This window comes from Eleutherodactylus coqui, chromosome 10 (assembly GCF_035609145.1).
Source record: "Eleutherodactylus coqui strain aEleCoq1 chromosome 10, aEleCoq1.hap1, whole genome shotgun sequence".
NCBI classification, from domain to species: Eukaryota; Metazoa; Chordata; class Amphibia; order Anura; family Eleutherodactylidae; genus Eleutherodactylus; species Eleutherodactylus coqui.
In genome coordinates this window covers 72,018,511-72,042,808 of record NC_089846.1, presented here as the reverse complement: position 1 = coordinate 72,042,808, position 24,298 = coordinate 72,018,511, and the positions used below count along the sequence as shown (strand labels likewise).

General features: G+C 41.2%; 1 protein-coding gene across 1 annotated transcript; it reads right to left on the bottom strand.

Moving 5' to 3' along the window:
- Window positions 1-1,226: 1,226 nt before the first annotated feature.
- Window positions 1,227-3,020, bottom strand: LOC136580589 (guanine nucleotide-binding protein-like 3). The gene has a single exon (XM_066581250.1). It carries the CDS (start codon window positions 2,942-2,944, stop codon window positions 1,403-1,405), a length of 1,542 nt encoding a protein of 513 aa, XP_066437347.1. The 5' UTR covers window positions 2,945-3,020; the 3' UTR covers window positions 1,227-1,402.
- Between the last annotated feature and the right edge of the window lie 21,278 nt (window positions 3,021-24,298).

Genomic DNA, 24,298 nt, shown 5'->3' with positions numbered 1-24,298 from the left:
CAGGCAGAGTGTTAGGAGTGAGTGTAGGCTTCAAGAACCTCAACGGTCCTTTCTAGGGCCACATTTAACTGTGTGGAGTACTGTGCAGGCTGCTGTTAGCTGTGTTGCTTTTTTTTTTTTTTTCAAAATCGGCGGTGCAGAGCATTGCACCCTGCATTGATACTACAGGCACAGAATTGTGTAGGCAGGGCCACAACACAGTTATTAGTTATTGAATAGGCAGAGTGGGCCTATCCTTTTAAACAAAAGGGAAAAAAGTATATTTGCCCTGCCTCTGTCAGTCCTAAGGGCTCTGGGTACGTGTGTGCTGCGTGGAGAACGTAAAAAAATCAGACGCAACCAGCTATGGTTGAGTGCAGCCTTGCGCCAATTTCTTTCCTGCCTGGGAAATACCTGCTCTGCCACAGTTAATAACTCTGCAACAGTAAAGTTCTGTGACACTTTTGCAGGGCCGCAACACAGTGTCAGTTATTAAACTTATTATTCAGTGAATCCACATTTGGAATTTCTGACATGGATGCGTGTTAAAAAGTGAAACGTCACTCACTTTTTTTTTAACATAATGTGGATTTCAAATGAATGGGATGCAGATTCAGCATGGACTTTGTTGCAGAATCAGCACCAATATTTTCCTTGTGATATGTCAAGACACAGAGGGATTTTGCTTATTGACAGGACTAAATCCGTGCATGGATCTGTGCCACATACTGCTGGAAAAAGCTTTGGAAAAAAAATAAAAAAAAATTTGCAGCTATTTAATACTGAATTTAGATTTCCATCAACATAGTTGTGTGAGGGATTGTTTTTTGAGTTTCTATTGCTACCATTTTGAAATGCATACAACATTAGGATCACATTTTATTCCATTTTTTCTTGGACACGCAATGATAAAAAACCCCGCAATTCTGGCGTTGTTGACGTGGTTTACCATGTGGGTTAAATAATGCGTTACTTTGATAGAATCAACTCATGCACATGGCAATACCAGATATGTTTGTTATATTTTAGCTTTGTTTCTGTTTATTATACATTCAAAACAATCCCTCCTCTAAAAGTTGTCGGAATTGAATGAAATGTTCTATGTGTGATTTTAAAGTTGTAAGTAAATGGCTACAGTATCAGAGTAAGGGCGCCCACCCACTGGCGTTTGCAATTTTCGTGCGTGAAAAACGCAGCGTTTTCCGCGCGTTTTTTTTTTTGGGATATACATATATTTATTACACTTTATATCCTCCACATAAGAGACTTTGCATACACAAAACAAAGAACTGAGATTCACAGAATCCACATTACATAATATCCTATATACAGTGATCACTGCTCTCTTCAAGGCTTTCAATACACTCAAAAACATCAGATATAGGTTTGATAACAAAAACAAGACTAGATTCCACTTGGCGTTTTAGTTAAAGTCTGCATTGAAGTCATAATCTTCATCCATGTTGGCTGGTTTATCAAAGCTGACTGATTTAACGGTTTTCTTTCCTGATGCTGACTGTTCTTCTGCGTCTGGTGTCTCCTTTTGATCTTCACCAATATCCTTGTCTTCCATCTCCTCATTATCAAGGTCAGAGGGTTCTTCCTTCTGCTCGATTATTTCATTTTCATCAAGTATACCATTGGTTATGTGGGATAAATGAAAAGGGATACTGCAGGAAGGACTTGGATTTCTCACACCTTTAATGCTTCTTTTATTTTCAGAATCAAGAAGTTTACAGTTAACACGTTTCTTCATTGCAGATGTTTGTGTGGCATCAATGTGAGAGCTGCAGGATGCAGGTGGCACAGTGTAGTAGCAAAGTCTGGCTCCCATCCACTCATCCAAGAAGATTTTTGCTACTGCTTCCACGTCAGGCAAACCTTTTTTCTTATACAGTCCTCTTCTCCGAGCAAGTAAATCTAAGAATTCCGAGGAATTTCTGTAATCTGGGACATTGTAACGCAACATAATCTGCTGTTTTTCACAATGCTTAAGAATCTTATTGGCGTGGGCCAAATGATCATCATCCCTATGAAAAGCACTTCTCATGAAGAGGGTCGCAGGTGGATTATCAGGAGACACGACTAGGCTGGGACTATCAAGTATCTTGATTCTGTTGTCAATATTCACATCTTGCATAATCCGTGTTGTTCCTCTTAATGATCCCACATTGCAGACTTTATATTGCTTCAGGGTGTTAATTAAACTGCTTTTCCCCACATTTGAAAATCCTATTAAGCCGACTTTAATAGCTTTAGTTTGGCATAAACTGTGAAGAATCTTCAGTAGGGAACTTGCCCCGTAGCTCACAGTCCCTCTAGACAGATCAACACACGCAGGATTCACCCTCTTCCCAGCACCAGGCAGGTTTTTCTCCTGCACTTGTGTAGAACACTTGAAGGCAATAACTGGAAGTTCATTGCCAAGAAACTGCAGCCACTTTTCAACATTGTTTCTGGGTACTAGATCCATTTTGTTGAGCACAAGCAGGAGTTTTTTGTTAGGACACTGAAGCACGGCTTGCTCTGCCTGCACACATCGGCTGCCCAGAGGATCTCTGGCATCCAATACTTCTAAAATGACATCAGCCGCCTCAATCACCTTGTTCACTTCTCTGCAGAGAGATTTGGTGGAGTTCTTAACAGCTGGTGTCTTCGGTTTGATTTTTTTTTTCTCCTTTACTTCTGTTTTTTGCTCGGTGGGCTTATCTTTCTTTTCTTCCACTTTTCTTTTCTTTGCGACCTCCTTCTGTCTTTCAAGTTTCTGTTGTCTCCTTAACTCTTCTCTCCTTTGCTTTCTTTGCTCTGCCTCCCGTAAGATATCCTCCTTAAAAGGGGCATCATTGGGAATGGTGATGTCTCTCTTGGGCTTTCTATTTCCACCCTTTTTCTTTGCTTCTTTTCGGACTTTCCGCCTGTGTTCTCTGACCTTCTTCTGGATCTTAAACCGTTTGCTGCATGACATGCGCTTACTGGCCTTCTTTAACTTGGGCCGCTTTATGGCTCCGTCTCTTCTCTCTACCACGTGCGGAAAGCTTCTGCGCGTTTTTGGCGCATTTTTCGCGGCATTTTCGCTGCATTTTCGCGCCTTTTCTGTTAATTTCTATTGACATTCATGGGTGCATTAAGAGAAAAATAAGGACACATATGCAACTGACAGTTCCTATGTTAAAAATTGCAACGGACTGAAAAAAAAACCGCAAGTGGACAGGAACACATTCAATTCGAATTGCTCTTGAGAAAAAACGCAAAACGCAAAGGAAAACAAATCGCTAGTGGGTGGGCGCCCTAAAAGGAGAATTTATTGCGGAAATCTGAACTATTGAAGAAAGGCTCTAGTTTTGAGATAGGTGGCCTCAAGCTTGAACACAATATGTGATACGGGCAGGCAGAGTCATACAGGTTCCGTATGAAATACTGCAGCATATTGGTCTACATTTACTATAACTGAGCCTCTAGATCATACAAACTCGTAGGCTGTCTAGAGTCCCAAATGGTCTCATACATTTCCTATTGTGATAAATCTGGCAACTGGACAGCAACGGAAGTGTGACAATGCTGTAGAAACATTCCTGCAACACCCTTGTGTGTGTGGCTGAGCATTATCCTGCTAGAAAATGACTCTTGGAAGCCATGTCATAGGAGAAACATATGCGGCTGCAGGATGTCCTGAACATATCGCTGAGCTGTCATTGTCTTTCATACCACTACTATGGCTGACCGATTGTCATATGGCCCCACAGGCCATCACATTTATCTTTAGAAATGATGCATCATGTAAGGTTTTTATGTAATTTAGATTTTTTTAAACAGGTTTTCATGTTTGTGCTCATTTTATGGTGAATTATTTATATAAAATTAAATCAGTGACTAAGCTAAACTCTTTATTTGAATGTAATACACAGTGGATAAATTTCTTGGACATTCCTTTTTAGACATTTCTGTCTTAAGAACATCCAGCCATTGGATTCTTGTACCGTCTTTCTGAGTTCATTAAAATCTGCCTTTCTGAAATCCAACTTCGAGGTCTGAGTCTTCTCAGCTCTTCCTTGTTATCCAACATCCATGGATAGCATGATCACAGCCTCCTAAAGTCCCAGCCACCCTAACTTTTTCAACTATTCCCTCTATATTGGTAAGAATAAGGACCAAGATAGCACATCCCCTTGTTTTCTCTTCTACCTTTTGCTTCTCAGCACACATTCCGAAATATTATGCATTTTTTTGTACTTTATTATTAATATGGTTAACAATGTACTTATATTTACATTACTATGTGTTTTATTATTTATTTTAATAGTCATTATCTATATAATTATTTTGTTTTTTTTATTCTATCAAATTTTATGTCCCTTTCACATGTCACTAGTATTTTATTCCATATTATTGTCATTTTGTAATGTAGCCATTAGAGATGAGCGAACGTACTCGTCCGAGCTTGATATTCGTGCGAATATTAGGGTGTTCGGGATGCTCGTTACTCTTAACGAGCACCACGCGGTGTTCGGGTTACTTTCAGTTTCCTCTCTGAGACGTTAGCGCGCTTTTCTGGCCAATTGAAAGACAGGGAAGGCATTACAACTTCCCCCTGTGACGTTCAAGCCCTATACCACCCCCCTGCTGTGAGTGGCTGGGGAGATCAGATGTCACCTGAGTATAAAAGTCGGCCCCTCCCGCGGCTCGCCTCAGATGCCTTGTGAGTTAGCTGAGGGAAAGTGCTGCTGCTGGTGCTGCTGTAGGGAGAGTGTTAGGAGTGAGTGTAGGCTTCAAGTACCCCAACGGGCCACATCTATCCGTGTGCAGTACTGTGGAGGGTGCTGTTAGCAGTGTTGCACAAATTTTTTTTTTTTCACAATCGGCAGTCTGCAGAGCATTGCGCCTTGCAGTAATACTACAGGGACAGAAGTGGTGGTTAGGTAGGGAAAGTGTTAGGAGTGAGTGTAGGCTTCAAGAACCCCAACGGTCCTTCTTAGGGCCACATCTATCCGTGTGCAGTACTGTGCAGGCTGCTGTTAGCAGTGTTGCATATTTTTTTCTTTTCAAAATCGGCTGTCTGCAGAGCATTGCGCCTTACAGTAATACTACAGGGAGAGAATTGTGTAGGCAGGGCCAGAAGACATATATTATTGATTGAATATAGTCAGTGGGCCCTCCGTTTCCAAAAAAAGGGAAAAATTGTATTTGTCCTGCAGTCTTGCGCCAATTTATTTCCTGCCTGGGAAAAGTAACTGCTCTGCTGCACTTCATATAACTGCATTTCTGTGCAACACATATCTTATCTGATTAAATATAGTCAGTGGGCCCTCCGTTTCCCAAAAAGGGAAAAATTGTATTTGTCCTGCAGTCTTGCGCCAATTTATTTCCTGCCTGGGAAAAGTAACTGCTCTGCTGCACTTCATATAACTGCATTTCTGTGCAACACATATCTTATCTGATTGAATATAGTCAGTGGGCCCTCCGTTTCCCAAAAAGGGAAAAATTGTATTTGTCCTGCAGGCTTGCGCCAATTTATTTCCTGCCTGTGAAAAGTCTCCGCTATGCTGCACTTCATATAACTGCATTTCTGTGCAACACATATCTTATCTGATTGAATATAGTCAGTGGGCCCTCAGTTTCCAAAAAAGGGAAAAATTGTATTTGTCCTGCAGTCTTGCGCCAATTTATTTGCTGCCTGTGAAAAGTAACTGCTCTGCTGCACTTCATATAACTGCATTTCTGTGCAACACATATCGTATCTGATTGAATATAGTCAGTGGGCCCTCCGTTTCCCAAAAAGGGAAAAATTATATTTGTCCTGCAGTCTTGCGCCAATTTATTTGCTTCCTGTGAAAAGTCTCCGCTCTGCTGCACTTCATATAACTGCATTTCTGTGCAACACATATCTTATCTGATTGAATATAGTCAGTAGGCCCTCCGTTTCCCAAAAAGGGAAAAATTGTATTTGTCCTGCAGGCTTGCGACAATTTATTTGCTGCCTGTGAAAAGTCTCCGCTCTGCTGCACTTCATATAACTGCATTTCTGTGCAACACATATCTTATCTGATTGAATATAGTCAGTGGGCCCTCCGTTTCCCAAAAAGGGAAAAATTGTATTTGTCCTGCAGTCTTGCGCCAATTTATTTCCTGCCTGTGAAAAGTAACTGCTCTGCTGCACTTCATATAACTGCATTTCTGTGCAACACATATCTTATCTGATTGAATATAGTCAGTGGGCCCTCCGTTTCCCAAAAAGGGAAAAATTGTATTTGTCCTGCAGTCTTGCGCCAATTTATTTCCTGCCTGGGAAAAGTAACTGCTCTGCTGCACTTCATATAACTGCATTTCTGTGCAACACATATCGTATCTGATTGAATATAGTCAGTGGGCCCTCCGTTTCCCAAAAAGGGAAAAATTGTATTTGTCCTGCAGTCTTGCGCCAATTTATTTGCTGCCTGTGAAAAGTCTCCGCTCTGCTGCACTTCATATAACTGCATTTCTGTGCAACACATATCTTATCTGATTGAATATAGTCAGTGGGCCCTCCGTTTCCAAAAAAGGGAAAAATTGTATTTGTCCTGCAGTCTTGCGGCAATTTATTTGCTGCCTGTGAAAAGTCTCCGCTCTGCTGCACTTCATATAACTGCATTTCTTTGCAACACATATCTTATCTGATTGAATATAGTCAGTGGGCCCTCCGTTTCCCAAAAAGGGAAAAATTGTATTTGTCCTGCAGTCTTGCGCCAATTTATTTCCTGCCTGGGAAAAGTAACTGCTCTGCTGCACTTCATATAACTGCATTTCTGTGCAACACATATCTTATCTGATTGAATATAGTCAGTGGGCCCTCCGTTTCCCAAAAAGGGAAAAATTGTATTTGTCCTGCAGGCTTGCGCTAATTTATTTCCTGCCTGTGAAAAGTCTCCGCTATGCTGCACTTCATATAACTGCATTTCTGTGCAACACATATCTTATCTGATTGAATATAGTCAGTGGGCCCTCCGTTTCCCAAAAAGGGAAAAATTGTATTTGTCCTGCAGTCTTGCGCCAATTTATTTCCTGCCTGGGAAAAGTAACTGCTCTGCTGCACTTCATATAACTGCATTTCTGTGCAACACATATCTTATCTGATTGAATATAGTCAGTGGGCCCTCCGTTTCCCAAAAAGGGAAAAATTGTATTTGTCCTGCAGTCTTGCGCCAATTTATTTCCTGCCTGGGAAAAGTAACTGCTCTGCTGCACTTCATATAACTGCATTTCTGTGCAACACATATCTTATCTGATTGAATATAGTCAGTGGGCCCTCCGTTTCCCAAAAAGGGAAAAATTGTATTTGTCCTGCAGTCTTGCGCCAATTTATTTCCTGCCTGGGAAAAGTAACTGCTCTGCTGCACTTCATATAACTGCATTTCTGTGCAACACATATCTTATCTGATTGAATATAGTCAGTGGGCCCTCCGTTTCCCAAAAAGGGAAAAATTGTATTTGTCCTGCAGTCTTGCGCCAATTTATTTCCTGCCTGGGAAAAGTAACTGCTCTGCTGCACTTCATATAACTGCATTTCTGTGCAACACATATTGTATGTGATTGAATATAGTCAGTGGGCCCTCCGTTTCCCAAAAAGGGAAAAATTGTATTTGTCCTGCAGGCTTGCGCCAATTTATTTGCTGCCTGTGAAAGGTCTCCGCTTTGCTGCACTTCATATAACTGCATTTCTGTGCAACACATATCTTATCTGATTGAATATAATCAGTGGGCCCTCCGTTTCCAAAAAAGGGAAAAATTGTATTTGTCCTGCAGTCTTGCGCCAATTTATTTGCTGCCTGTGAAAAGTCTCCGCTCTGCTGCACTTCATATAACTGCATTTCTGTGCAACACATATCTTATCTGATAGAATATAGTCAGTGGGCCCTCCGTTTTCAAAAAAGGGAAAAATTGTATTTGTCCTGCAGTCTTGTGCCAATTTATTTGCTGCCTGTGAAAAGTAACTGCTCTGCTGCACTTCATATAACTGCATTTCTGTGCAACACATATCGTATCTGATTGAATATAGTCAGTGGGCCCTCCGTTTCCCAAAAAGGGAAAAATTGTATTTGTCCTGCAGTCTTGCGCCAATTTATTTCCTGCCTGGGAAAAGTAACTGCTCTGCTGCACTTCATATAACTGCATTTCTGTGCAACACATATCGTATCTGATTGAATATAGTCAGTGGGCCCTCCGTTTCCCAAAAAGGGAAAAATTGCATTTGTCCTGCAGGCTTGCGCCAATTTATTTGCTGCCTGTGAAAAGTCTCCCCTTTGCTGCACTTCATATAACTGCATTTCTGTGCAACACATATCTTATCTGATTGAATATAGTCAGTGGGCCCTCCGTTTCCAAAAAAGGGAAAAATTGTATTTGTCCTGCAGGCTTGCGCCAATTTATTTGCTGCCTGTGAAAAGTCTCCGCTCTGCTGCACTTCATATAACTGCATTTCTGTGCAACACATATCGTATCTGATTGAATATAGTCAGTGGGCCCTCCGTTTCCCAAAAAGGGAAAAATTGTATTTGTCCTGCAGGCTTGCGCCAATTTATTTGCTGCCTGTGAAAAGCCTCCACTCTGCTGCACTTCATATAACTGCATTTCTGTGCAACACATATCTTATCTGATTGAATATAGTCAGTGGGCCCTCCGTTTCCAAAAAAGGGAAAAATTGTATTTGTCCTGATGTCTTGCACCAATTTATTTGCTGCCTGGGAAAAGTCTCCGCTATGCTGCACTTCATATAACTGCATTTCTGTGCATCACATATCTTATCTGATTGAATATAGTCAGTGGGCCCTCCGTTTCCCAAAAAGGGAAAAATTGTATTTGTCCTGCAGTCTTGCGCCAATTTATTTCCTGCCTGGGAAAAGTAACTGCTCTGCTGCACTTCATATAACTGCATTTCTGTGCAACACATATCTTATCTGATTGAATATAGTCAGTGGGCCCTCCGTTTCCCAAAAAGGGAAAAATTGTATTTGTCCTGCAGGCTTGCGCCAATTTATTTCCTGCCTGTGAAAAGTCTCCGCTATGCTGCACTTCATATAACTGCATTTCTGTGCATCACATATCTTATCTGATTGAATATAGTCAGTGGGCCCTCCGTTTTCAAAAAAGGGAAAAATTGTATTTGTCCTGCAGTCTTGCGCCAATTTATTTGCTGCCTGGGAAAAGTAACTGCTCTGCTGCACTTCATATAACTGCATTTCTGTGCAACACATATCTTATCTGATTGAATATAGTCAGTGGGCCCTCCGTTTCCCAAAAAGGGAAAAATTGTATTTGTCCTGCAGGCTTGCGCCAATTTATTTGCTGCCTGTGAAAAGTCTCCGCTCTGCTGCACTTCATATAACTGCATTTCTGTGCAACACATATCTTATCTGATTGAATATAGTCAGTGGGTTCTCCGTTTCCAAAAAAGGGAAAAATTGTATTTGTCCTGCAGTCTTGCGCCAATTTATTTGCTGCCTGTGAAAAGTCTCCGCTCTGCTGCACTTCATATAACTGCATTTCTTTGCAACACATATCTTATCTGATTGAATATAGTCAGTGGGCCCTCCGTTTCCCAAAAAGGGAAAAATTGTATTTGTCCTGCAGTCTTGCGCCAATTTATTTCCTGCCTGGGAAAAGTAACTGCTCTGCTGCACTTCATATAACTGCATTTCTGTGCAACACATATCTTATCTGATTGAATATAGTCAGTGGGCCCTCCGTTTCCCAAAAAGGGAAAAATTGTATTTGTCCTGCAGTCTTGCGCCAATTTATTTCCTGCCTGGGAAAAGTAACTGCTCTGCTGCACTTCATATAACTGCATTTCTGTGCAACACATATCTTATCTGATTGAATATAGTCAGTGGGCCCTCCGTTTCCCAAAAAGGGAAAAATTGTATTTGTCCTGCAGTCTTGCGCCAATTTATTTCCTGCCTGGGAAAAGTAACTGCTCTGCTGCACTTCATATAACTGCATTTCTGTGCAACACATATCTTATCTGATTGAATATAGTCAGTGGGCCCTCCGTTTCCCAAAAAGGGAAAAATTGTATTTGTCCTGCAGTCTTGCGCCAATTTATTTCCTGCCTGGGAAAAGTAACTGCTCTGCTGCACTTCATATAACTGCATTTCTGTGCAACACATATCTTATCTGATTGAATATAGTCAGTGGGCCCTCCGTTTCCCAAAAAGGGAAAAATTGTATTTGTCCTGCAGTCTTGCGCCAATTTATTTCCTGCCTGGGAAAAGTAACTGCTCTGCTGCACTTCATATAACTGCATTTCTGTGCAACACATATCTTATCTGATTGAATATAGTCAGTGGGCCCTCCGTTTCCCAAAAAGGGAAAAATTGTATTTGTCCTGCAGTCTTGCGCCAATTTATTTCCTGCCTGGGAAAAGTAACTGCTCTGCTGCACTTCATATAACTGCATTTCTGTGCAACACATATTGTAAGTGATTGAATATAGTCAGTGGGCCCTCCGTTTCCCAAAAAGGGAAAAATTGTATTTGTCCTGCAGGCGTGCGCCAATTTATTTGCTGCCTGTGAAAGGTCTCCGCTTTGCTGCACTTCATATAACTGCATTTCTGTGCAACACATATCTTATCTGATTGAATATAATCAGTGGGCCCTCCGTTTCCAAAAAAGGGAAAAATTGTATTTGTCCTGCAGTCTTGCGCCAATTTATTTGCTGCCTGTGAAAAGTCTCCGCTCTGCTGCACTTCATATAACTGCATTTCTGTGCAACATATATCTTATCTGATAGAATATAGTCAGTGGGCCCTCCGTTTTCAAAAAAGGGAAAAATTGTATTTGTCCTGCAGTCTTGTGCCAATTTATTTGCTGCCTGTGAAAAGTAACTGCTCTGCTGCACTTCATATAACTGCATTTCTGTGCAACACATATCTTATCTGATTGAATATAGTCAGTGGGCCCTCCGTTTCCCAAAAAGGGAAAAATTGTATTTGTCCTGCAGTCTTGCGCCAATTTATTTCCTGCCTGGGAAAAGTAACTGCTCTGCTGCACTTCATATAACTGCATTTCTGTGCAACACATATCGTATCTGATTGAATATAGTCAGTGGGCCCTCCGTTTCCAAAAAAGGGAAAAATTGTATTTGTCCTGCAGTCTTGCACCAATTTATTTGCTGCCTGTGAAAAGTCTCCGCTCTGCTGCACTTCATATAACTGCATTTCTGTGCAACACATATCTTATCTGATTGAATATAGTCAGTGGGCCCTCCGTTTCCAAAAAAGGGAAAAATTGTATTTGTTCTGCAGTCTTGCGCCAATTTATTTGCTGCCTGTGAAAAGTCTCCGCTCTGCTGCACTTCATATAACTGCATTTCTTTGCAACACATATCTTATCTGATTGAATATAGTCAGTGGGCCCTCCGTTTCCCAAAAAGGGAAAAATTGTATTTGTCCTGCAGTCTTGCGCCAATTTATTTCCTGCCTGGGAAAAGTAACTGCTCTGCTGCACTTCATATAACTGCATTTCTGTGCAACACATATCTTATCTGATAGAATATAGTCAGTGGGCCCTCCGTTTCCCAAAAAGGGAAAAATTGTATTTGTCCTGCAGTCTTGCGCCAATTTATTTCCTGCCTGGGAAAAGTAACTGCTCTGCTGCACTTCATATAACTGCATTTCTGTGCAACACATATCTTATCTGATTGAATATAGTCAGTGGGCCCTCCGTTTCCCAAAAAGGGAAAAATTGTATTTGTCCTGCAGTCTTGCGCCAATTCATTTCCTGCCTGGGAAAAGTAACTGCTCTGCTGCACTTCATATAACTGCATTTCTGTGCAACACATATCTTATCTGATTGAATATAGTCAGTGGGCCCTCCGTTTCCCAAAAAGGGAAAAATTGTATTTGTCCTGCAGTCTTGCGCCAATTTATTTCCTGCCTGGGAAAAGTAACTGCTCTGCTGCACTTCATATAACTGCATTTCTGTGCAACACATATCTTATCTGATTGAGTATAGTCAGTGGGCCCTCCGTTTCCCAAAAAGGGAAAAATTGTATTTGTCCTGCAGTCTTGCGCCAATTTATTTCCTGCCTGGGAAAAGTAACTGCTCTGCTGCACTTCATATAACTGCATTTCTGTGCAACACATATCTTATCTGATTGAATATAGTCAGTGGGCCCTCCGTTTCCCAAAAAGGGAAAAATTGTATTTGTCCTGCAGTCTTGCGCCAATTTATTTCCTGCCTGTGAAAAGTAACTGCTCTGCTGCACTTCATATAACTGCATTTCTGTGCAACACATATCTTATCTGATTGAATATAGTCAGTGGGCCCTCCGTTTCCCAAAAAGGGAAAAATTGTATTTGTCCTGCAGTCTTGCGCCAATTTATTTCCTGCCTGGGAAAAGTAACTGCTCTGCTGCACTTCATATAACTGCATTTCTGTGCAACACATATCTTATCTGATTGAGTATAGTCAGTGGGCCCTCCGTTTCCCAAAAAGGGAAAAATTGTATTTGTCCTGCAGTCTTGCGCCAATTTATTTCCTGCCTGGGAAAAGTAACTGCTCTGCTGCACTTCATATAACTGCATTTCTGTGCAACACATATCTTATCTGATTGAATATAGTCAGTGGGCCCTCCGTTTCCCAAAAAGGGAAAAATTGTATTTGTCCTGCAGTCTTGCGCCAATTTATTTCCTGCCTGGGAAAAGTAACTGCTCTGCTGCACTTCATATAACTGCATTTCTGTGCAACACATATCTTATCTGATTGAATATAGTCAGTGGGCCCTCCGTTTCCCAAAAAGGGAAAAATTGTATTTGTCCTGCAGTCTTGCGCCAATTTATTTCCTGCCTGGGAAAAGTAACTGCTCTGCTGCACTTCATATAACTGCATTTCTGTGCAACACATATTGTATGTGATTGAATATAGTCAGTGGGCCCTCCGTTTCCCAAAAAGGGAAAAATTGTATTTGTCCTGCAGGCTTGCCCCAATTTATTTGCTGCCTGTGAAAAGTCTCCGCTTTGCTGCACTTCATATAACTGCATTTCTGTGCAACACATATCTTATCTGATTGAATATAATCAGTGGGCCCTCCGTTTCCAAAAAAGGGAAAAATTGTATTTGTCCTGTAGTCTTGCGCCAATTTATTTGCTGCCTGTGAAAAGTCTCCGCTCTGCTGCACTTCATATAACTGCATTTCTGTGCAACACATATCTTATCTGATAGAATATAGTCAGTGGGCCCTCCGTTTTCAAAAAAGGGAAAAATTGTATTTGTCCTGCAGTCTTGTGCCAATTTATTTGCTGCCTGTGAAAAGTCTCCGCTCTGCTGCACTTCATATAACTGCATTTCTGTGCAACACATATCGTATCTGATTGAATATAGTCAGTGGACCCTCCGTTTCCCAAAAAGGGAAAAATTGTATTTGTCCTGCAGGCTTGCGCCAATTTATTTGCTGCCTGTGAAAAGTCTCCACTCTGCTGCACTTCATATAACTGCATTTCTGTGCAACACATATCTTATCTGATTAAATATAGTCAGTGGGCCCTCCGTTTCCAAAAAAGGGAAAAATTGTATTTGTCCTGCAGTCTTGCGCCAATTTATTTGCTGCCTGTGAAAAGAAACTGCTCTGCTGCACTTCATATAACTGCATTTCTGTGCAACACATATCTTAACTGATTGAATATAGTCAGTGGGCCCTCCGTTTCCCAAAAAGGGAAAAATTGTATTTGTCCTGCAGTCTTGCGCCAATTTATTTGCTGCCTGTGAAAAGTAACTGCTCTGCTGCACTTCATATAACTGCATTTCTGTGCAACACATATCTTATCTGATTGAATATAGTCAGTGGGCCCTCCGTTTCCCAAAAAGGGAAAAATTGTATTTGTCCTGCAGTCTTGCGCCAATTTATTTGCTGCCTGTGAAAAGTCTCCGCTCTGCTGCACTTCATATAACTGCATTTCTGTGCAACACATATCTTATCTGATTAAATATAGTCAGTGGGCCCTCCGTTTCCAAAAAAGGGAAAAATTGTATTTGTCCTGCAGTCTTGCGCCAATTTATTTGCTGCCTGTGAAAAGAAACTGCTCTGCTGCACTTCATATAACTGCATTTCTGTGCAACACATATCTTAACTGATTGAATATAGTCAGTGGGCCCTCCGTTTCCCAAAAAGGGAAAAATTGTATTTGTCCTGCAGTCTTGCGCCAATTTATTTGCTGCCTGTGAAAAGTAACTGCTCTGCTGCACTTCATATAACTGCATTTCTGTGCAACACATATCTTATCAGATTAAATATAGTCAGTGGGCCCTCCGTTTTCAAAAAAGGGAAAAATTGTATTTGTCCTGCAGTCTTGCGCCAATTTATTTGCTGCCTGTGAAAAGTAACTGCTCTGCTGCACTTCATATAACTGCATTTCTGTGCAACACATATCTTATCTGATTGAATATAGTCAGTGGGCCCTCCGTTTCCCAAAAAGGGAAAAATTGTATTTGTCCTGCAGTCTTGCGCCAATTTATTTCCTGCCTGGGAAAAGTAACTGCTCTGCTGCACTTCATATAACTGCATTTCTGTGCAACACATATTGTATGTGATTGAATATAGTCAGTGGGCCCTCCGTTTCCCAAAAAGGGAAAAATTGTATTTGTCCTGCAGGCTTGCCCCAATTTATTTGCTGCCTGTGAAAAGTCTCCGCTTTGCTGCACTACATATAACTGCATTTCTGTGCAACACATATCTTATCTGATAGAATATAGTCAGTGGGCCCTCCGTTTTCAAGAAAGGGAAAAATTGTATTTGTCCTGCAGTCTTGTGCCAATTTATTTGCTGCCTGTGAAAAGTCTCCGCTCTGCTGCACTTCATATAACTGCATTTCTGTGCAACACATATCGTATCTGATTGAATATAGTCAGTGGGCCCTCCGTTTCCCAAAAAGGGAAAAATTGTATTTGTGCTGCAGGCGTGCGCCAATTTATTTGCTGCCTGTGAAAAGTCTCCACTCTGCTGCACTTCATATAACTGCATTTCTGTGCAACACATATCTTATCTGATTGAATATAGTCAGTGGGCCCTCCGTTTCCAAAAAAGGGAAAAATTGTATTTGTCCTGATGTCTTGCACCAATTTATTTGCTGCCTGTGAAAAGTCTCCGCTCTGCTGCACTTCATATAACTGCATTTCTGTGCAACACATATCTTATCTGATTGAATATAGTCAGTGGGCCCTCCGTTTCCCAAAAAGGGAAAAATTGTATTTGTCCTGCAGGCTTGCGCCAATTTATTTGCTGCCTGTGAAAAGTCTCCACTCTGCTGCACTTCATATAACTGCATTTCTGTGCAACACATATCCTATCTGATTGAATATAGTCAGTGGGCCCTCCGTTTCCAAAAAAGGGAAAAATTGTATTTGTCCTGCAGTCTTGCACCAATTTATTTGCTGCCTGTGAAAAGTCTCCGCTCTGCTGCACTTCATATAACTGCATTTCTGTGCAACACATATCTTATCTGATAGAATATAGTCAGTGGGCCCTCCGTTTCCCAAAAAGGGAAAAATTGTATTTGTCCTGCAGTCTTGCGCCAATTTATTTCCTGCCTGGGAAAAGTAACTGCTCTGCTGCACTTCATATAACTGCATTTCTGTGCAACACATATCTTATCTGATTGAATATAGTCAGTGGGCCCTCCGTTTCCCAAAAAGGGAAAAATTGTATTTGTCCTGCAGTCTTGCGCCAATTTATTTGCTGCCTGGGAAAAGTAACTGCTCTGCTGCACTTCATATAACTGCATTTCTGTGCAACACATATCTTATCTGATTGAATATAGTCAGTGGGCCCTCCGTTTCCCAAAAAGGGAAAAATTGTATTTGTCCTGCAGTCTTGCGCCAATTTATTTCCTGCCTGGGAAAAGTAACTGCTCTGCTGCACTTCATATAACTGCATTTCTGTGCAACACATATTGTATGTGATTGAATATAGTCAGTGGGCCCTCCGTTTCCCAAAAAGGGAAAAATTGTATTTGTCCTGCAGGCTTGCCCCAATTTATTTGCTGCCTGTGAAAAGTCTCCGCTTTGCTGCACTTCATATAACTGCATTTCTGTGCAACACATATCTTATCTGATTGAATATAATCAGTGGGCCCTCCGTTTCCAAAAAAGGGAAAAATTGTATTTGTCCTGTAGTCTTGCGCCAATTTATTTGCTGCCTGTGAAAAGTCTCCGCTCTGCTGCACTTCATATAACTGCATTTCTGTGCAACACATATCTTATCTGATAGAATATAGTCAGTGGGCCCTCCGTTTTCAAAAAAGGGAAAAATTGTATTTGTCCTGCAGTCTTGTGCCAATTTATTTGCTGCCTGTGAAAAGTCTCCGCTCTGCTGCACTTCATATAACTGCATTTCTGTGCAACACATATCGTATCTGATTGAATATAGTCAGTGGACCCTCCGTTTCCCAAAAAGGGAAAAATTGTATTTGTCCTGCAGGCTTGCGCCAATTTATTTGCTGCCTGTGAAAAGTCTCCACTCTGCTGCACTTCATATAACTGCATTTCTGTGCAACACATATCTTATCTGATTAAATATAGTCAGTGGGCCCTCCGTTTCCAAAAAAGGGAAAAATTGTATTTGTCCTGCAGTCTTGCGCCAATTTATTTGCTGCCTGTGAAAAGAAACTGCTCTGCTGCACTTCATATAACTGCATTTCTGTGCAACACATATCTTAACTGATTGAATATAGTCAGTGGGCCCTCCGTTTCCCAAAAAGGGAAAAATTGTATTTGTCCTGCAGTCTTGCGCCAATTTATTTGCTGCCTGTGAAAAGTAACTGCTCTGCTGCACTTCATATAACTGCATTTCTGTGCAACACATATCTTATCAGATTAAATATAGTCAGTGGGCCCTCCGTTTTCAAAAAAGGGAAAAATTGTATTTGTCCTGCAGTCTTGCGCCAATTTATTTGCTGCCTGTGAAAAGTAACTGCTCTGCTGCACTTCATATAACTGCATTTCTGTGCAACACATATCTTATCTGATTGAATATAGTCAGTGGGCCCTCCGTTTCCCAAAAAGGGAAAAATTGTATTTGTCCTGCAGTCTTGCGCCAATTTATTTCCTGCCTGGGAAAAGTAACTGCTCTGCTGCACTTCATATAACTGCATTTCTGTGCAACACATATTGTATGTGATTGAATATAGTCAGTGGGCCCTCCGTTTCCCAAAAAGGGAAAAATTGTATTTGTCCTGCAGGCTTGCCCCAATTTATTTGCTGCCTGTGAAAAGTCTCCGCTTTGCTGCACTACATATAACTGCATTTCTGTGCAACACATATCTTATCTGATAGAATATAGTCAGTGGGCCCTCCGTTTTCAAAAAAGGGAAAAATTGTATTTGTCCTGCAGTCTTGTGCCAATTTATTTGCTGCCTGTGAAAAGTCTCCGCTCTGCTGCACTTCATATAACTGCATTTCTGTGCAACACATATCGTATCTGATTGAATATAGTCAGTGGGCCCTCCGTTTCCCAAAAAGGGAAAAATTGTATTTGTGCTGCAGGCGTGCGCCAATTTATTTGCTGCCTGTGAAAAGTCTCCACTCTGCTGCACTTCATATAACTGCATTTCTGTGCAACACATATCTTATCTGATTGAATATAGTCAGTGGGCCCTCCGTTTCCAAAAAAGGGAAAAATTGTATTTGTCCTGATGTCTTGCACCAATTTATTTGCTGCCTGTGAAAAGTCTCCGCTCTGCTGCACTTCATATAACTGCATTTCTGTGCAACACATATCTTATCTGATTGAATATAGTCAGTGGGCCCTCCGTTTCCCAAAAAGGGAAAAATTGTATTTGTCCTGCAGGCTTGCGCCAATTTATTTGCTGCCTGTGAAAAGTCTCCACTCTGCTGCACTTCATATAACTGCATTTCTGTGCAACACATATCCTATCTGATTGAATATAGTCAGTGGGCCCTCCGTTTCCAAAAAAGGGAAAAATTGTATTTGTCCTGCAGTCTTGCACCAATTTATTTGCTGCCTGTGAAAAGTCTCCGCTCTGCTGCACTTCATATAACTGCATTTCTGTGCAACACATATCTTATCTGATTGAATATAGTCAGTGGGCCCTCAGTTTCCAAAAAAGGGAGAAATTGTATTTGTCCTGCAGTCTTGCGCCAATTTATTTCCTGCCTGGGAAAAGTAACTGCTCTGCTGCACTTCATATAACTGCATTTCTGTGCAACACATATCTTATCTGATAGAATATAGTCAGTGGGCCCTCCGTTTCCCAAAAAGGGAAAAATTGTATTTGTCCTGCAGTCTTGCGCCAATTTATTTCCTGCCTGGGAAAAGTAACTGCTCTGCTGCACTTCATATAACTGCATTTCTGTGCAACACATATCTTATCTGATTGAATATAGTCAGTGGGCCCTCCGTTTCCCAAAAAGGGAAAAATTGTATTTGTCCTGCAGTCTTGCGCCAATTTATTTCCTGCCTGGGAAAAGTAACTGCTCTGCTGCACTTCATATAACTGCATTTCTGTGCAACACATATCTTATCTGATTGAATATAGTCAGTGGGCCCTCCGTTTCCCAAAAAGGGAAAAATTGTATTTGTCCTGCAGTCTTGCGCCAATTTATTTCCTGCCTGGGAAAAGTAACTGCTCTGCTGCACTTCATATAACTGCATTTCTGTGCAACACATATCTTATCTGATTGAATATAGTCAGTGGGCCCTCCGTTTCCCAAAAAGGGAAAAATTGTATTTGTCCTGCAGTCTTGCGCCAATTTATTTCCTGCCTGGGAAAAGTAACTGCTCTGCTGCACTTCATATAACTGCATTTCTGTGCAACACATATCTTATCTGATTGAGTATAGTCAGTGGGCCCTCCGTTTCCCAAAAAGGGAAAAATTGTATTTGTCCTGCAGTCTTGCGCCAATTTATTTCCTGCCTGGGAAAAGTAACTGCTCTGCTGCACTTCATATAACTGCATTTCTGTGCAACACATATCTTATCTGATTGAATATAGTCAGTGGGCCCTCCGTTTCCCAAAAAGGGAAAAATTGTATTTGTCCTGCAGTCTTGCGCCAATTTATTTCCTGCCTGTGAAAAGTAACTGCTCTGCTGCACTTCATATAACTGCATTTCTGTGCAACACATATCTTATCTGATTGAATATAGTCAGTGGGCCCTCCGTTTCCCAAAAAGGGAAAAATTGTATTTGTCCTGCAGTCTTGCGCCAATTTATTTCCTGCCTGGGAAAAGTAACTGCTCTGCTGCACTTCATATAACTGCATTTCTGTGCAACACATATCGTATCTGATTGAATATAGTCAGTGGGCCCTCCGTTTCCCAAAAAGGGAAAAATTGTATTTGTCCTGCAGGCTTGCGCCAATTTATTTCCTGCCTGGGAAAAGTAACTGCTCTGCTGCACTTCATATAACTGCATTTCTGTGCAACACATATCGTATCTGATTGAATATAGTCAGTGGGCCCTCCGTTTCCCAAAAAGAGAAAAATTGTATTTGTCCTGCAGGCTTGCGCCAATTTATTTCCTGCCTGGGAAAAGTAACTGCTCTGCTGCACTTCATATAACTGCATTTCTGTGCAACACATATCTTATCTGATTAAATATAGTCAGTGGGCCCTCCGTTTCCAAAAAAGGGAAAAATTGTATTTGTCCTGCAGTCTTGCGCCAATTTATTTCCTGCCTGGGAAAAGTAACTGCTCTGCTGCACTTCATATAACTGCATTTCTGTGCAACACATATCGTATCTGATTGAATATAGTCAGTGGGCCCTCCGTTTCCCAAAAAGGGAAAAATTGTATTTGTCCTGCAGGCTTGCGCCAATTTATTTCCTGCCTGGGAAAAGTAACTGCTCTGCTGCACTTCATATAACTGCATTTCTGTGCAACACATATCGTATCTGATTGAATATAGTCAGTGGGCCCTCCGTTTCCCAAAAAGGGAAAAATTGTATTTGTCCTGCAGGCTTGCGCCAATTTATTTCCTGCCTGGGAAAAGTAACTGCTCTGCTGCACTTCATATAACTGCATTTCTGTGCAACACATATCTTATCTGATTGAATATAGTCAGTGGGCCCTCAGTTTCCAAAAAAGGGAAAAATTGTATTTGTCCTGCAGTCTTGCGCCAATTTATTTCCTGCCTGGGAAAAGTAACTGCTCTGCTGCACTTCATATAACTGCATTTCTGTGCAACACATATTGTATGTGATTGAATATAGTCAGTGGGCCCTCCGTTTCCCAAAAAGGGAAAAATTGTATTTGTCCTGCAGGCTTGCCCCAATTTATTTGCTGCCTGTGAAAAGTCTCCGCTTTGCTGCACTTCATATAACTGCATTTCTGTGCAACACATATCTTATCTGATTGAATATAATCAGTGGGCCCTCCGTTTCCAAAAAAGGGAAAAATTGTATTTGTCCTGTAGTCTTGCGCCAATTTATTTGCTGCCTGTGAAAAGTCTCCGCTCTGCTGCACTTCATATAACTGCATTTCTGTGCAACACATATCTTATCTGATAGAATATAGTCAGTGGGCCCTCCGTTTTCAAAAAAGGGAAAAATTGTATTTGTCCTGCAGTCTTGTGCCAATTTATTTGCTGCCTGTGAAAAGTCTCCGCTCTGCTGCACTTCATATAACTGCATTTCTGTGCAACACATATCGTATCTGATTGAATATAGTCAGTGGACCCTCCGTTTCCCAAAAAGGGAAAAATTGTATTTGTCCTGCAGGCTTGCGCCAATTTATTTGCTGCCTGTGAAAAGTCTCCACTCTGCTGCACTTCATATAACTGCATTTCTGTGCAACACATATCTTATCTGATTAAATATAGTCAGTGGGCCCTCCGTTTCCAAAAAAGGGAAAAATTGTATTTGTCCTGCAGTCTTGCGCCAATTTATTTGCTGCCTGTGAAAAGAAACTGCTCTGCTGCACTTCATATAACTGCATTTCTGTGCAACACATATCTTAACTGATTGAATATAGTCAGTGGGCCCTCCGTTTCCCAAAAAGGGAAAAATTGTATTTGTCCTGCAGTCTTGCGCCAATTTATTTGCTGCCTGTGAAAAGTAACTGCTCTGCTGCACTTCATATAACTGCATTTCTGTGCAACACATATCTTATCTGATTGAATATAGTCAGTGGGCCCTCCGTTTCCCAAAAAGGGAAAAATTGTATTTGTCCTGCAGGCTTGCGCCAATTTATTTGCTGCCTGTGAAAAGTCTCCGCTCTGCTGCACTTCATATAACTGCATTTCTGTGCAACACATATCTTATCTGATTAAATATAGTCAGTGGGCCCTCCGTTTCCCAAAAAGGGAAAAATTGTATTTGTCCTGCAGTCTTGCGCCAATTTATTTGCTGCCTGTGAAAAGTAACTGCTCTGCTGCACTTCATATAACTGCATTTCTGTGCAACACATATCTTATCAGATTAAATATAGTCAGTGGGCCCTCCGTTTTCAAAAAAGGGAAAAATTGTATTTGTCCTGCAGTCTTGCGCCAATTTATTTGCTGCCTGTGAAAAGTAACTGCTCTGCTGCACTTCATATAACTGCATTTCTGTGCAACACATATCTTATCTGATTGAATATAGTCAGTGGGCCCTCCGTTTCCCAAAAAGGGAAAAATTGTATTTGTCCTGCAGTCTTGCGCCAATTTATTTCCTGCCTGGGAAAAGTAACTGCTCTGCTGCACTTCATATAACTGCATTTCTGTGCAACACATATTGTATGTGATTGAATATAGTCAGTGGGCCCTCCGTTTCCCAAAAAGGGAAAAATTGTATTTGTCCTGCAGGCTTGCCCCAATTTATTTGCTGCCTGTGAAAAGTCTCCGCTTTGCTGCACTACATATAACTGCATTTCTGTGCAACACATATCTTATCTGATAGAATATAGTCAGTGGGCCCTCCGTTTTCAAAAAAGGGAAAAATTGTATTTGTCCTGCAGTCTTGTGCCAATTTATTTGCTGCCTGTGAAAAGTCTCCGCTCTGCTGCACTTCATATAACTGCATTTCTGTGCAACACATATCGTATCTGATTGAATATAGTCAGTGGGCCCTCCGTTTCCCAAAAAGGGAAACATTGTATTTGTGCTGCAGGCGTGCGCCAATTTATTTGCTGCCTGTGAAAAGTCTCCACTCTGCTGCACTTCATATAACTGCATTTCTGTGCAACACATATCTTATCTGATTGAATATAGTCAGTGGGCCCTCCGTTTCCAAAAAAGGGAAAAATTGTATTTGTCCTGATGTCTTGCACCAATTTATTTGCTGCCTGTGAAAAGTCTCCGCTCTGCTGCACTTCATATAACTGCATTTCTGTGCAACACATATCTTATCTGATTGAATATAGTCAGTGGGCCCTCCGTTTCCCAAAAAGGGAAAAATTGTATTTGTCCTGCAGGCTTGCGCCAATTTATTTGCTGCCTGTGAAAAGTCTCCACTCTGCTGCACTTCATATAACTGCATTTCTGTGCAACACATATCCTATCTGATTGAATATAGTCAGTGGGCCCTCCGTTTCCAAAAAAGGGAAAAATTGTATTTGTCCTGCAGTCTTGCACCAATTTATTTGCTGCCTGTGAAAAGTCTCCGCTCTGCTGCACTTCATATAACTGCATTTCTGTGCAACACATATCTTATCTGATTGAATATAGTCAGTGGGCCCTCAGTTTCCAAAAAAGGGAAAAATTGTATTTGTCCTGCAGTCTTGCGCCAATTTATTTCCTGCCTGGGAAAAGTAACTGCTCTGCTGCACTTCATATAACTGCATTTCTGTGCAACACATATCTTATCTGATAGAATATAGTCAGTGGGCCCTCCGTTTCCCAAAAAGGGAAAAATTGTATTTGTCCTGCAGTCTTGCGCCAATTTATTTCCTGCCTGGGAAAAGTAACTGCTCTGCTGCACTTCATATAACTGCATTTCTGTGCAACACATATCTTATCTGATTGAATATAGTCAGTGGGCCCTCCGTTTCCCAAAAAGGGAAAAATTGTATTTGTCCTGCAGTCTTGCGCCAATTTATTTCCTGCCTGGGAAAAGTAACTGCTCTGCTGCACTTCATATAACTGCATTTCTGTGCAACACATATCTTATCTGATTGAATATAGTCAGTGGGCCCTCCGTTTCCCAAAAAGGGAAAAATTGTATTTGTCCTGCAGTCTTGCGCCAATTTATTTCCTGCCTGGGAAAAGTAACTGCTCTGCTGCACTTCATATAACTGCATTTCTGTGCAACACATATCTTATCTGATTGAATATAGTCAGTGGGCCCTCCGTTTCCCAAAAAGGGAAAAATTGTATTTGTCCTGCAGTCTTGCGCCAATTTATTTCCTGCCTGGGAAAAGTAACTGCTCTGCTGCACTTCATATAACTGCATTTCTGTGCAACACATATCTTATCTGATTGAGTATAGTCAGTGGGCCCTCCGTTTCCCAAAAAGGGAAAAATTGTATTTGTCCTGCAGTCTTGCGCCAATTTATTTCCTGCCTGGGAAAAGTAACTGCTCTGCTGCACTTCATATAACTGCATTTCTGTGCAACACATATCTTATCTGATTGAATATAGTCAGTGGGCCCTCCGTTTCCCAAAAAGGGAAAAATTGTATTTGTCCTGCAGTCTTGCGCCAATTTATTTCCTGCCTGTGAAAAGTAACTGCTCTGCTGCACTTCATATAACTGCATTTCTGTGCAACACATATCTTATCTGATTGAATATAGTCAGTGGGCCCTCCGTTTCCCAAAAAGGGAAAAATTGTATTTGTCCTGCAGTCTTGCGCCAATTTATTTCCTGCCTGGGAAAAGTAACTGCTCTGCTGCACTTCATATAACTGCATTTCTGTGCAACACATATCGTATCTGATTGAATATAGTCAGTGGGCCCTCCGTTTCCCAAAAAGGGAAAAATTGTATTTGTCCTGCAGGCTTGCGCCAATTTATTTCCTGCCTGGGAAAAGTAACTGCTCTGCTGCACTTCATATAACTGCATTTCTGTGCAACACATATCGTATCTGATTGAATATAGTCAGTGGGCCCTCCGTTTCCCAAAAAGAGAAAAATTGTATTTGTCCTGCAGGCTTGCGCCAATTTATTTCCTGCCTGGGAAAAGTAACTGCTCTGCTGCACTTCATATAACTGCATTTCTGTGCAACACATATCTTATCTGATTAAATATAGTCAGTGGGCCCTCCGTTTCCAAAAAAGGGAAAAATTGTATTTGTCCTGCAGTCTTGCGCCAATTTATTTCCTGCCTGGGAAAAGTAACTGCTCTGCTGCACTTCATATAACTGCATTTCTGTGCAACACATATCGTATCTGATTGAATATAGTCAGTGGGCCCTCCGTTTCCCAAAAA

Coding starts and splice junctions, on each gene's coding strand:
- LOC136580589 (XM_066581250.1), bottom strand. CDS start 2,944: ATGTCATGCAGCAAACGGTTTAAGATCCAGAAGAAGGTCAGAGAACAC.